We start from the raw sequence: 15,769 nt of genomic DNA, 5'->3' as shown, positions 1-15,769 counted from the left end.
GAAATGAGGTTCAGCCAAAATATTATTTCAAATGGCATGGTGACTTGGCAGGGTACTAAAAAAAAAGAAAGAAAAAAAGAAGAACATTCATGATAGGGGTGTTAAGATGACAGATCCAATCCTCCATGTAGACACAAGGCCTATACATCATTGTGTGGTGTGTCATGTGTGAATAAGCTGGGGAAAAAAACAAGGCAGACTCCCACAGTCCCCATCCAATATGAATAAGAAAACCTCTCGGGCTGCAGCCTATAACCTGGCCCCAGTTAACAGGCTCCTACCATACAATCAGAAGGTTCTCTCAAACGCTGCCAAATATCCTTAAGCCCTTCACAGTTGCCAAGTTGCCTGCTGCTACAAAACAAACTGAAAATAGCCACCCTGCCCTGCACTCCTGACCATTAAGCAGGATTTTCAACAGCCATTTATTTCTGCCTCACTTTCTCTTGGCAAGCCTGCATCGCTTTGCAGAGCACTGAGTGGTGGTGTGCAATTGAAAAACCATTCAGTCATTTTATGTGTAGAGTGAAACAGTCAATGTAAATAACTCACAAAGAGGAAATGTTCAAAGGCGGATTAGGCTATGTCATGTCATAATATTTTGGAGTTCCTGGGCTTGTTTTTCAACAAACATCGACAAAGCAGTGGAGAAGAAAGACACAGATGCATGCTTAGCTACGATCTTCTTTCAGTAGTAGGATGGTTGAAGACCGTGTCTGTCATTCATGAGACACCGAGGGTCTGCTGTAAAGCCATCTAGATGAGCTTGACACCATTAAAAAACACTATTCAGTGTGTTATTCGGGACTTTTACCATTGAAAACCCTGCGAGGCCATAGTACTGAAACCCTTAGAACTGATGTCGCCTAATAGTTTGCTTGTTCACCAAACACACACAGGGGCAGTTTCCTGGACACAGATTGAATTGTGAGGATGACCACAAAGCATTTTCACCATGAGCAAAAACTCCTGGTTTTCACCCAAAGTCACAAAGAAAATGTTGTGACACTTTTGATAAACACAAGAGACCAGCAAAATGGGGGGGAAAAGGGCAGTAGCGGGAACAGCGGCATTTAATGGGCAAAACCTGGTACTTGCACTTCATTTATGGGGAGAATGTAAGCAACATCAATGGCAGATATCTCTGGATTTTTTTTTTTTTTTTTTTTTTTACATAACCAAATTCACTGAGAATACATAAGATAGTAAAAGCTGCAAAGAAAATATTCCACGTCGCAGCTTAATATAACTTGTCAAACAGAGAACTGATACTGTATACTGGCCATTGCGGTGGGCGTGGTGTGAGGTTTCGGGGTCCGTGGATGGCGTTTGATAATTTTATGGGATTCTCATCTTAAATCATTGTTAAGCGGTTTTTGTGCAAATCGGATGTTGGGTACTATATTTATTGAATATTATATAAATCCTATAAATTGAAATGGCCAATTCTCAGAGATCAATTTATATTTCAACAAAATAATGTTGCGGAAATGCTTATCTGTTTTGCCCTACAGAAACAATTGCAGAACAATCTGAGATGGTGTGTGTCGAAATCCTCTTTCTTCTGCTTTTTGAGGTGTGATTTTTTTTTTATTCAGTCCCTGTTTATTTATTGTTTTGAATAACAGGCAGTATTGAACGAAAGACAAAGGTCTAGACGTAGGCTATTCCATCTCTCCTATCCCTTAACCACCTTTGGAGCTGTGAGATGAATCAGGGCAAAGGTTTGAATCTTCAGTGCAGTAGTACGATGAGACACATCCTGGAAGACTCAAGCGTCTGTTGTTCATTCAACACTGCTCATGTTGCAGTTTTACATAGAGGGATCTTTTATGACATGTTTACCTCAGTCAAACCCTAAATACACCCGCATAGCCACGACATCCATCATTGACGCAGACAGCCCTCTGTGTTGCCTGTGAACAACTGGAACGTTTAAGTTTTCACTTGCATTGATGCCAATGGAGGACATAGAAAACGGTGGTTCAGATACAAACGGTCGACTTATTTAGATGTGCAATGCAGCCTAGGTCTGAGTCTAAGCCTCGCTCTAGTGCATTTACAGATTCACTCCAAGACAACGTGTTCATTTGATTTCAGAACTAAGAAAAAAAACATTTAGGCTTCATGTTCCCCCTAAGCTGAGCATGTGTGTGGCCGCACACCTCCGCCAGGACTGCCGCGCAGAGATGCAACAAACCAAAAAACAATCTACATTTGCAAGATTGAGTCTGATTTTGTTTTAAGCAGAGCCAGAGCTCATCAGAGTAAAATTCTATTGACGAGCAGTCTATCAATCACCCGTCAATGGATGCGCTTCTCAGATCATAGCGCATTTTACATTATAAGCTAGTTAGCGAGTTGTTAGTCCAGTTGTAGATAAGTACAGTGCAGTTGGAAAGTATTCAGACCCCTTAAGTTTTTCCAAATTTATTTAAGTTACAGCCTTATTCTAAAATGCATTAAATTGTTTTCCCCCCTCAATCTACACACAATACCCCATAATGACGAAGCAAAAACAGTTTGACATTTCTCTATTCAAAATAAAAAACTGAAATATCACATTTATATAAGTATTCAGACCCTTTACTCAGTACTTTGTTGAAGCACCTTTGGCAGCGATTACAGCCTCAAGTCTTCTTGGGTATGACACTGCAAGCTTGGCACACCTGTATTTGGGGAGGATCTCTGATTCTTCTCTGCAGATCCTCTCAAGCTCTGTCTGGTTGGATGGGGAGCATGGCTACACAGCTATTTTCAGATCTCTCCAGAGATGTTCGATCAGGTTCAAGTCTGGAATCTGGCTGGGCCACTCAAGGACATTGAGAGACGTGTCCCGAAGCCACTCCTGCGTTGTATTGGTTGTGTGCTTAGGGTCGTTGTCCTGTTGGAAGGTGAACCTTCGCCCCAGTCTGAGGTCCTGACCGCCGTGGAGCAGGTTTTCATCAAGGATCTCTGTACTTTTCTCCATTCATCTTTTCCTCGATCCTGACTGGTCTCCCAGTCCCTGCCGCTGAAAAACATCCCCACAGTACGATGCTGCCACCACAGTGCTCCACCGTAGGGATGGTGCCAGGTATCCTCCAGACGTGACGCTTGGCATTCAGGCAAAATAGTTCCATCTTGGTTTCATCAGACCAGAGAATCTTGTTTCTCATGGGTCTGAGAGTCCTTTAAGTGCCTTTTGGCAAACTCAGTGGGCTGTCAAGTGCCTTTTACTGAGGAGTGGCTTACGTCTGGCCACTCTACCATAAAGGCCTGATTAGTGGAGTGCTGCAGAGATGGTTGTCCTTCTGGAAGGTTCTCCCATCTCCACAGAGGAACTCCGGAGCTTTATCAGACTGACCAAGTTCTTGGTCACCTCCCTGACCAAGGCCCTTCCCCCCATTGGCTCAGTTTGGACAGGGGGCCAGCTCTAGGAAGAGTCTTGGTGGTTCCAAACTCCTATTTAATAATGATGGAGGCCACTGTGTTCTTGGGGACCTTCAATGCTGCAGAAATGTTTGGGTACCCTTCCCCAGAGCTGTGCCTCGACACTATCCTGTCTCGGAGCTCTACGGACAATTCCTTTGACCTCATGGCTTGGTTATTGCTTTGACATACACTGTCAACTGTGGGACCTTATATTGACAGGTGTGTCTTTCCAAATCATGTCCAATCAATTTAATTTACCATAGGTGGACTCTAATCAAGTTGTAGAAACGTCTCATAGATCAATGTAAACAGGATGCACTTGAGCTCAATTTTTTGTCTCATAGCAAAGGGTCTGAAAACATATGCAAACAAGGTATCTATTTGACATTTTAATTACATTTGCAAAAAAACTTAAAACCTGTTTTTGCTTTGTCATTATGGGGTATTGTGGGTAGATTAAATACAATGTTCTCCTCATCAATCAATTTTAGAATAAGGCTGTAATGTAACAAAGTTTGGAAAATGTCAAGGGGTCTGAATACTTTCCAAATGCCCTGTATATATTGGTCAGCAATGGGGGAATTACTGCTTCCTACAGGAGCACAAAACGTGCACATTTCAAGCAATCTTTGAAAAGCGAGTCAGGTAAAAAGCTTGTTAATATTTAAGGGGCAGTGTTGTATTTTGAAACAGGCTTAAATACACAAAAAAGCCAATAGTCAGAGGTTAGCCTACATTGTCTAGTTTTCTGTATGGTAATAATAATGATTTGTACTTTTTAAAGTTGTTTCTTGCATCATACAACAATACAATGCAATTTGCAGTCACCTATATGGCCCATGGTGTTACATGAATTAATGTCATGCCCTGCATAGTCAAAAAAGGGTTTTAAAAGTCGCATGATGAATGTAGGCTTGCATTGAACACCACATAGCTTTTCATTTCTATGATATAGCCTATTTTCATGTGAAAATGATATTGGATTTTCTCTATTGGTTCTTGGTAGGCCACTCCTACATTATGCTCAAATACTATAGCCACAATAGCCTATTGGCTACCGGCTAACAAACTTAGACAGGTACAGCCTCAATTCACGGTAAACGCGCACTGGAAGTGGCACAGACTTCAAATTTCCATTCATAAGACTTGAAATTTGCTCAGTGCCAAAAGAAATTAGCGGGAACATTGTTAACGGCCTATCACAGACAGAACATTGAGACAGATATTTCACTGGATGTATAAATTTTTTGCATCCGCTTGGCGTTCCCACTCACTCCCAAATATCGTAGTGAGATGAAGCCCACTGGCGGGCAGTGGGAGAAGATAAAACGAGATGGATTTTTGACGACATTCTGCAAATTTTCTCATCGATTAAACATTTGATCTCAATACAGTTCTGTTCCCAAAACTAGAATCTGCTATAAACAGAGTGGAATAAGGTTTGTAAACTTTACTCGTTGCAAAAGTTTGAAAAGCAAATTGCATTGTTTAGAAGGAGTGCAAAGGCAAATTGAGTTACTGCACACGTGCACTTCACAGGCGTTCCCTAACGGAAATAAGCAGATGATGCTAGAACGCACCAATAGGATCTCGCAAGCTTGTGCTTGGCTCTGGCCCCCTCCTTACTGGTTCTGCCCACTATGGCTCATTTGTTCCTATTGGAAACGGACAGGCTGGCTGTCCTTCAAAGATCTGGAATTGGATCTAAAACAGGATGGGGACTTCCTGTGTTTTCAGGTAACGCCTGGAATCCCAGAATGTTGTCGTGCAGCCAATTAGTCTTTGTGTCGAAGGAATGGGTGGAGGATTTGTAGATACCTGCCTTTATCTGCAGTCAAACACAGAGAGGCCGTCAACCACTGGTCTTCTATGAATGGGAATATAACTGTCTAAAACAGCAGGCCATACAAGCAAATTGCACCTCTATGGATAATGTGGACTACTGAGGACAAACTATGGCAGTAATGGGATTGGTTTATGATTTCAATTTCATTGACTGGATTCAGGCCATTGCCTAAACCGATAGTTAGGGTGGGTTAGGAAAAAAACGATTCTGTATTGTTAGAGGAAAGGGATTATAAAATCTGTTTAACCCTAAACTACAGCTAGAGACTTATGATATTGTAATAATTCACTAGCAAGCCTACTTCCTTAAATGAGGCATGGATGATTTGAATAGGAGTATGAGGGCACTGATAAACCCTTTCTTCGGTCTTCCTTCTTCAGTCAAATTTTAATAGGCTTATGCACAATGCCCTTTCTCTGGCTAATGCACTTTGTCAATGTTTTCAAAGGATTCAAGCAGGGCACCACAATCCTTATTAATGGGACATAATCCTAATCCGTATGGTGCTATGTTTGATATTCAGGGACAGACAGTCGGATCAAGTCTTGCTTTGAGTAACACAAACTAATGCTTAGGCCTAGGATCTGAAATCTAGGCTATGCCTACTTTAACATGTATTCCCATAACTGGAAATTGTAATTGTTGTTCTGAGTGTTTACTACCCAAATTGAAGAAATTGTATACAGCTGCTATGGTGACCCTGAGCACCATATGAGAAGCAGCCATGACAACCACTCTTTCAGCCAGAATTGAACTAAAATTGCCAGCTCAGCCAACAAGCAAGAACTAGGAGCATAAATGTTCTACCATACTTTGCCATTTTGTCATTCCACTGTGGCTGAACACTGGATACTCATTCAACACCAAATAATTGCTAAATAGCCAAAAAAGTCAAATGAATCCCCAATTTCCCAGTTCAACCAATGTAATTGAGAATGTTGCCTACTTTCTATAGAAGAAAAAAAGTCAAAGTTCACTTAAAAATTTAGATAATTTATGGCCTTTGGTTACATGTCTGGAACTTAATGACAAAACACTAAGAGAAGACAGGGTTTTTTTCTTACTGGAAAAACATGGGCATTGGGATCAGCTGGCCAGCATCCTTATTGAGTTATTTCAGCGTTGGAACGCAGTGACGTTGGAACACTAGTGCCTGCTGCTCTGGAATCCTGGCCACTGAGGTCATTCACAGAATTGTCTGCTTACATCACAGCTCCGGCGAGTCATTTGAAAAAGGTAGGGGAGAGGAGGGATGTGGAGGCAAACATCCTGAGTGTGCTAGGACTCAGAAACAGAGCTGCTGCTGTTCATGGGCCACAGTACAATCACACTATTCACTGCAGCTACAGTAGGCTAGTCACTCGCCTGCTCTAAAACCAAAGTTCTCCAGAGCAAAACAAACAAATCTTAAACTCACCTACGTACTCAACAGTTCACACTTTCAATTTGAAATACAAATCGTGGCTTTTTTTTAAATAGCCACAACGATTAAAACAATGTTAGCCTAAAGCAAAAATCTGAACAGTGACACCCTCTCAATATTTCAGCACATTTGACATCATCATCATAAATCAGACATCACGTAGCAGTTAAGATTTATTAATGGCCTACTAAATATGGTGTCAACTGACCCCTTAACATCAACTTACTTTCCCAGGATATTAACAAATAAAACTAAAAATAGGCCTGGCAGAACATTCCCAGGAGTCCCTCGAGAATAACTTCATCCATAGAAAACATAACTGTATACTGAGGTCAAAATGTTCTATTTTTATTAAGACAACAGCTCTCTTCCGGTCACTCTGCAAGTGGGCAGCAGAATTGCATATTAACAAGACACTGTATCACTCCTTCCTCTGGAGGTTCAATAATAATCTTTGAGAGAGGATAAAAAAATAGATAGAAATCAATCCAGTCTTAGAGTTCAATTACCCAAAGCTACTCTAGGTAGCTTATAACATGACCAAGGAAATGCAAAGCCAATGTAGGCCTTAGAGTAATTTCAAACATCAAAAATACAATAAGAAAAAACAGTAGTGGAAAGCAAAGGACGTTCGGTCTAAGCATAATATTATTGAGCTATCCCTTTCCATTCATTGAAGTGAGCTACATGACAACAATCCCTGCCAACATGACTACAGGATGTAGGCTACAAAGACACATCAGTTCAAATTTAGCCAGCATTCTTACATAAAACCCTTGCTGTAAAGCCAAGCTATCTATAAATAGCATTTCCATTTAGCAATCTTAAATCATTAATGAGGACAGTAAATTAACACCAGCTGAAAGCAGTTACTAATCTTCCTCGAACACACAAGATATGATCACAAGTCACAACCATATTGCCTTTTTTCAGAGGAAAACTCCCATCCATCACCTCTATTCCTACTGCTCCTCATCCAGACCCAACAACAGGATCTGACTTATTCATGTAGATACATAATGTGAGAGCCTCGGAAGTCCCCACTACTACTGGTGGCAGCAGGATGAATTGTCCCCTGATAATATGGAGGTGTTTTAATTAACAGCTCTTTCGGTCTATGTGTAGCCTATGATGTGGCTTGGGAACTAAGCATGCCAAGTATTGAATATGATCTACTACTCAGTCCAATAATGTCATCTGAATTGAAGGCATGTCAAGAAAAATAAATTACCTTCATATATCTTTGGTTGTTGCCATATTTCATTGTGTTGACATGTGATGTACATGGAATTCTGAAAATGTGCTTTTCATGTCTTCTGAACTAGACATTTGTGTTTTTGTCACCAAAATACGTAATTCAAACCCTCCATGACTCACCCTAGACAAATATTAAATAAAGTTGTTAGTTAGATATCCTTCTGTTTGATGGTAAATATTTACCAATGCAATGGCAAACACTCTTAATACTGTGATGTTGGCAATAGGGTCAAGCAATTATGTAATACTATGATGTCTATGGTTGGTTACATGGCTCGTTCCCTCAAGCCATGTAGCCTAACGTTACCCTTCTATGTGACAGAAGAACTTGGTTACAGTGGTCCCATTTTTTCCAACCAACGACCCTGGTGTTATTATGGCAACTTTGGAATAGGATTTGAGATGTCAAAACCAAAACGCATATATCCTCTCATCTCAGTGCACCGGTTACCTAAGCATCTTTGAAAATGTATGTCCATCTCACCATATACGCGCACCCATCCTTGTTGCTGGCATAAAGAATCCACCAGGATTCGGTCCAGCAATGGATCCAAGGAAAGCAGCCCCCCATGAAGAGAATCCACGTCGCCTATGGCTGAGTCGGTCTCCATACTATAAATCACCTTTCCAATAACTTCCAGGTAGAAACAGAGTCCAAAACTGAGAAGTCCACGACGTAATCGTCAAAGGGAAGCAATAACGTTACCAAAATGTAACTGCTGGGAAGTTAGCTTTGTGACAACAACAAAAAAATCACGTTTAACCGGGCTAAGTTCTCACACGTTTACTAGCTAACCCAAGCTATTTCATTGTTTGGCACAAGCCGTTCTGGCTAGACGAAAGCCCTACCATATTTTTTTTATCTCCCAGACTGCTGCGGGATAGCAATCAACATTGTAAACCCTGGGTAGCTGTCTGTGTAGTCTAGAATCAATTGTTTTTTAGCTATGGCTAGCTACGCTGTTGACATTGTCTCTGCTCAGAGATCAGAGGTGGAGTGCTGCTCCAACAGGACCACGCGCAGAAAAAGTCCCGAATGTCTAGTACGCTCCCCTGTTATTCCAAGCAATTGTGTAGGTAACTAAATATTAAGTTTGTGCGGCCATGGCGTCAATTATTCGCCCATTCTTGAATACTCGAAGCAGCACTCACGAGGTTGGGTTTCTCTTCACTCTTCCACGGGGATCAAAAATCCTTTTGACATTTAAATCCAAACCAATGTACCATTTCTATCACATGCCAGCGCAAGATTCTAGGGATTAAGGAGAGAGCAGCGGATCCCAGAGAGAATCGTTTACGCATGGGTTCAAAGGGGCCGTGCCCTTCTGTCAGATTCCACAAACTAGAAGAAAAATTCCTACGCAACTATGATGTACTATATGTATCATACACATATTTTTTTTATAATGATTAGAAATATTTTAACTGGACTCCAATGGCACCGACTTAAATAGTATTTACATTGCAGATATACAGTTGAAGTCGGAAGTTTACGTACACCTTAGCCAAATACATTTAATCTCAGTTCTTCACAATTCCTGACATTTAATCAGAGTAAAAATTCCCTGTTTTAGGTCAGTTAGGATCACCACCTTATTTTAAGAATGTAAAATGTCAGAATAAAAGTAGAAAGAATTACTTATTTCAGATTGAATTGCTTTCATCACATTCCAAGTGGGTCAGAAGTTTACATACACTCAATTAGTATTTTGTAGCATTGCCTGTAAATTGTTTAACTTGAGTCAAACGTTGCAGGTAGCCTTCCACAAGCTTCCCACAATAAGTTGTGTAAATTTTGGCCCATTCCTCCTGACAAAGCTAGTGGTACGGAGTCAGGTTTGTAGGCCTCCTTCCTCGCAAATGCCTTTTCAGTTCTGCTCGTGTAACGGATGTGAAATGGCTAGCTAGTTAGCAGGTAATCGGTTACGTCACTTGCTCTGAGACTTGAAGTAGGGGTTCCCCTTCCTCTGCAAGGGCCGCGGCTTTTGTGGAGCAAAGGGTAACGACGCTTTGTGGGTGACTGTTGTTGATGTGTGCAGAGGGTCCCTGGTTCGCGCCCGGGTCTGGGCGAGGGGACGGTTTAAAGTTATACTGTTACACTCGCATATTGAGGTCAGGGCTTTGTGATGGTCATTCCAATACCTTAACTTTGTTGTCCTTAAGCCATTTTGCCACAACTTTGGAAGTATGCTTGGGGTCAATGTCCATTTGGAAGACCCATTTGCGACCAAGCTTTAACTTCCTGACTGATGTCTTGAGATGTTGCTTCAATATAGCAACAATTTTCCTACCTCATGATGCCATCTATTTTATGAAGTGCACCAGACCCTCCTGCAGCAAAGCAACATGATGCTGCAACCCCTGTGCTTCACGGTTGGGATGGTGTTCTTCAGCTTTCAAGCGTCACCCTTTATCCTCCAAACATAACAATGGTCATTATGGCCAAAAAGTTCTATTTGTTTCATCAGACCAGAGGACATTATTCCAAAAAGTATGATCTTCGTCCCCATGTGCAGTTGCAAACCGTAGTCTGGCTTTTTTATGGCAGTTTTAGAGCAGTGGTTAATTCCTTGCTGAGCGGCCTTTCAGGTTATGTAGACATATGACTCGTTTTACTGTGGATATAGATACTTTTGTACCTATTTCCTCCAGCATCTTCACGGTCCTTTGCTGTTGTTCTGGGATTGATTTGCACTTTTCGCACCAAAGTACGTTCATCTCTAGGAGACAGAACACGTCTCCTTCCTGAGCAGTATGACAGCTGCGTGGTTCCATGGTGTTTATACTTGCGTACTATTGTTTATACAGATGAACGTGGTACCTTCAGGTGTTTGGAAAGGATGAACCAGACTTGTGGAGGTCTACAATTTTTTTCTGAGGTCTTGGCTGATTTCTTTTGATTTTCCCATGATGTCAAGCAAGAGGAACTGAGTTTGAAGGTAGGCCTTGAAATACATCCACAGGTGCACTTCCAATTGACTCAAATTATGTCAATTAGCCTATCAGAAGCTTCTAAAGCCATGACATCATTTTCTGGAATTTTCCAAGCTGTTTAAAGGCACAGTCAACTTAGTGTATGTAAACTTCTGACCCACTGGAATTGTGATACAGTGAACTATAAGTGAAATAATCTGTCTGTAAACAATTGTTGGAATAATTACTTGTGTCATGCACAAAGTAGATGTCCTAACCGACTTGCCAAAACTATAGTTTGTTAACAAGAAATGTGTGGAGTGGTTGAAAAACAAGTTTTAATGACTCCAACCTAAGTGTATGTAACCTTCCGACTTTAACTGTATGTCTGATGTAGACTCTAATTTAATATATTTTTTAAGTAATATTTAAAAAAAACTGGGGCAGACATTCATTTTCTATTTGATACATTTAATTGATACCTAATGGACTTATTTGATCGACATTTAAAATGTGCTTGAAGTTTTTTTCTTTTTAAATGTCACTTGAAGTTTTCTTCAAGTGAGGGAAACTACCATACCTCATAATAAATGTTATTGCTAGTTTTATAATTTGTCAATACATTACATAAATACTACCTTTCAGCATGTCTTGAAACACAACGTGATTTTCTCTCTCATTAAGGCTTCTCATAACACAGAACTTTGTATTATGTCTCCGCCCTGTGGTAAGTATAGTTCTCAGTCTGTTGATAATTAAATCTCAAAACACTAAATCCAGTCATCAACCCAGTCATATTAATTTCCATCATCTGCTAACTTGCAAAGACAATGCACACATAATACACAATGGTGGTTCTGATATTTTATTATTTAAAATATTTTGATAGAACATGCAATGATGGACAAATTCCACTTTGGTCAGTTTAACAGTTTTAGACCTTCTCTGGACTATTTGTGAGCATATTTGATTGTGACCCATTCTCTATCTCCAGTTTTTGCTTTCTTTAGCTGTGGCTTCAGCTGCAAATAGAAATAGCAATGAATCACTCTCATTCCACAGATATTCAGTCAGTGGTATAGAAGTGGGTAGCATAGGTTAAGAAGATTATGCATAATGGGTTGTGTAGATAAGGGGCACACTCTTTTCACACCACTTCAATACAGCTACGACCAGAAGTGATTTTCGTAGCAGGTTAGGTTGCCCTAACTCTTTTCCTAACCTTAACCTTCTCCTAACCTGCTACGTTAATTGTCCTAACCTGTTACGTTAATTATTCTAATCGGTTAAAGTAATTGTCCTAAACTGCTACGTTAATTCTTCTAACCTGCTGCGTAAACTCTCCTGACCTGCTACGAAAAATTCACTTCCAGTCGTAGCTTGTATCGAAGTGGCGTGAAATTAGTGTTTCTCATGTAGATAAAAGGACATAGTAAAATGACCTTTGCAAAAAAAGAAAATCAACAAAAGAGGTAGACTTGAATTACGATCATACTCAAATCAAATCAAATCAAATTGTATTGGTCACATGCTCCGAATACAACAGGTGTAGACTTTACCGTGAAATGCTTACTTACGAGCCCATTCCCAACAATGCAGAGTTAAAAACTAAGGCAAAAATTTACTCAATAAAAAAGGAAATAGTAACAATAAAATAACGAGGCTTATACAAGGAGTACTGATGCTGAGTCATTGTGCAGGGCTACAAGGTAGTTGAGGTAATACAGTACGTATGTAGGTAGGGTTAAAATTGACTAGGCAATCAGGTTATATTATAAACAGAGTAGCAGCAGTGTATGTCAAGAGTGTGAAAATGTGTCTATGTGTGTGTGGTGTCAATGCATGAGTGTGTGTGTGTGTGTGTGTTTGTGTGTGTGTGTGTGTGTGTGTGTGTGTGTGTGTGTGTGTGTGTGTGTATGTGTGTGTGTGTATGTGTGTGTTGGAGTGTCAGTGTAGTATATGTGCTGAGAGTCAGCGCAAAAAAATAAAGATACAACAATTCATAGTAATAATGGGGGTCAATGTAAATAGTCCAGGTAGCCATTTAATTAACTGTTTAGCAGTCTTATGGCTTGGGGGTAGAAACTGTTCAGGAGCCTTTTGGTCCCAGGCTTAGCGATTTGGTACCGCTTGCCATGCGGTAGCAAAGAGAACAGTCTATGACTTGGGTGGCTGGAGTTTTAGACAATTTTTAGGGCCTTCCTCTGACACCGACTGGCATAGAGGTCCGGAATGGCTCGGAGTTCGGCTCCAGTGATGTACTGGGCCATACGCAGTACCCTCTGTAGCGCCTTGCAGTCGGATGCGGAGCAGTTGCCATACCAAGCAATGATGAAGCCAGTCAAGTTGCTATCAATTGTGCAGCTGTAGAACATTTTGAGTATCTGAGCCCCCATGACACAGCCTCCTGAGGGGAAGAGGCATAGTTGTGCCCTCTTCACGACTGTGTTGGTGTGTTTGGACCATGATAGGTCCTTAGTGATGTGGACACTGAGGAACTTGAAGCTCTCAACCCGCTACAGCTTCATCGATGTGAATGAGGGCGGGTTCAGCCCTGTGTTTCATGTAGTCCACGATGATCTCCTTTGCCTTGCTCACGTGGAGAGAGGTCTCTGACCTCTTCCCTCTAGGCTGTCTCTTCGTTGTGATCAGGCCTACCACTGTCGTGTCGTCGGTAAAGTTAATGATAGTGTTGGAGTTGTGTGGGGCCACACAGTTGTGGGTGAACAGGGAGTACAGGAGGGGACTGAGCACGCACCCCTGAGAGGCCTTAGCTTAGTGATGAGCTTGGAGGGCACTATGGTGTTGAACGCTGAGCTGTAGTCAATGAACAGCATTCTCACGTAGGTGTTCCTTTTGTCCAGATGGGAAAGAGTGCAATAGAGATTGCATCATCTGTGGATTTGTTGGGCCGGTATGTGAATTGGAGTGGGTCTGGGGTTTCTGGGATGATCGTGTAGATGTGAGCCATGACCAGCGTTTCGAAGCATTTCATGACTACAGATGTGAGTGCTACGTGGCGGTAGTTATTTTGACCGGTTACCTTGGCATTCTCAATAGTCATTCTCACGTTGAGTCGTGAGCTTGGACAGAATGGGTATAATAATGTCCTGTAGACATTGCCCAATTAAGTCCTGGAAAGATGGGTTCTTGGCATTCTGGATCCAATCCGACTTTGCTGAGCAGGTGTTTGTACATATGTTCCAAGTGGCGAGAAAACAATTACTTCATTTTAGTAGGTGTAAAAAAAACAAGAGTGAGAGGTATCTACTCGGAGTATAATAGTTTAGAGTTGATGTATTTGTGTTACCTTATCCTCCTTGTTGAATTTTCCTTGAACCTTCTCTGGGTCATCAATGGTGTCTCTCACATGTGTTATATATGACTTCAAGTCCTGCTTATCCTCTGGAGTGAGTGAATAATTCTATTTTTACATGCACATGAAATGAAGTTTCTCTCATCTCTCTCTCTCTCACACACACACACACACACACACACACACACACACACACACACACACACACACACACACAGGTAACTCATTCTCATACTTTCACTCTATCTCACTTGCCCAGGTAAAATATTCTGCACAAATATTCTTTGTAATAACGAGAGGCAACTTCCCTGGCCCTCCCCCCGCAGAAGTTGTTTGCCTGCAGGCCGGCACAAAGTTCCCCCAAAGTTTTCACTGTCTCAAGCTGGCCCCAGAGACCCGCACAATACAGTGGGGAAAAACCTGTGTTTGAAAATCAAATTGTCCATGATATAATTGTGTATTATTAGAGATTATTATTTAATGTGTGTGTGATGGTTGGAACACCTAGCCTACCTCTTGCAGTAATTAAACTCATTAACTTGATCTCCATGCTAGACAAGTTCATTCTTCATTCCAAGACTCAATCACGGACACTCTTACTGACAGTTGTGGCTGCTTTGCTTGATGTATTGTTGTCTCTGCCTTCTTGCCCTTTCTGCTGTTGTCTGTGCGCAATAATGTTTGTACCATGGTTTGTGCTGCTACCATGCTGTGTTGTCATCTGTTGCTGCCTTGCTATGTTGTTGTCTTATGTCTCTTTTTATGTAGTGTTGTGTTGTCTCTCTTGTCGTGATGTGTGTTTTGTCCTATATATACAGTATATATATACACACACATATATATATATAGATATATATATATACACATGTATATATATTTTTATCACATCCCCCATCCCCGCAGGAGGCCTTTTGCCTTTTGGTAGGCCGGCATTTTAAATAAGAATTTGTTCTTAACTGATTTGCCTAGTTAAATAAAGGGTAAATAAAAATAAAATACATTTTAAAAGTTCCCGCACAGTGCTGCTTCTTCCCAGCATACAGTTGAAGTCAGAAGTTTACATACACCTTAGCCAAATATGTTTAAACTCAGTTTTTCACAATTCATGACATTTAATCCTAGTAAAAATTCCCTGTCTTAGGTCAGTTAGGATCACAACTTTATTTTGAGAATGTGAAATGTCAGAATAATAGTAGAGAGAATTACTTATTTCAGATGTCATTTCTTTCATCACATTCCCAGTGGGTCAAGGTTTACATACACTCAATTAGTATTTGGTAGCATTGCCTTTAAATTGTTTAACTTGGGTCAAACGTTGCGGGTAGACTTCCACAAGCTTCCCACAATAAGTTGGGTGAATTTTGGCCCATTCCTTCTGACAGAGCTGGTGTAACTGAGTCAGGTTTGTAGGCCTCCTTTCTCTCACATGCTTTTTCAGTTCTGCCCAAAAATGTTCTATGGGATTGAGGTCAGGGCTTTGTGATGCCACAACTTTGGAAGTATGCTTGGGGTCATTGTCCATTTAGAAGACCCATTTGCGACTAAGCTTTAACTTCCTGACTGATGTCTTGAGATGTTGCTTCAATATATCCACATATTT

General features: G+C 40.9%; 1 protein-coding gene and 1 pseudogene across 1 annotated transcript in view; both read right to left on the bottom strand.

The window, feature by feature from the left end:
• The window catches only part of LOC129814125 (ras GTPase-activating protein nGAP-like), an 88,048-nt gene extending 78,803 nt beyond the window's left edge, over positions 1-9,245 (bottom strand). Inside the window, exon 1 of the mRNA XM_055866952.1 lies at positions 8,425-9,245. Coding sequence (XP_055722927.1) covers positions 8,425-8,551 — 127 coding nt within the window. The 5' untranslated portion in view covers positions 8,552-9,245. The remainder of the gene's footprint in view (positions 1-8,424) is intronic.
• Positions 9,246-11,837: 2,592 nt separating this feature from the next.
• LOC129813484 (ankyrin repeat domain-containing protein 45-like) lies at positions 11,838-14,719 on the bottom strand (annotated as a pseudogene).
• Positions 14,720-15,769: the final 1,050 nt, after the last annotated feature.

This window comes from Salvelinus fontinalis, chromosome 17 (assembly GCF_029448725.1).
Source record: "Salvelinus fontinalis isolate EN_2023a chromosome 17, ASM2944872v1, whole genome shotgun sequence".
Classification (NCBI taxonomy): domain Eukaryota; kingdom Metazoa; phylum Chordata; class Actinopteri; order Salmoniformes; family Salmonidae; genus Salvelinus; species Salvelinus fontinalis.
Note: the sequence above shows the minus strand (reverse complement) of the source record. Positions and strands in the feature narration are given on the sequence as shown.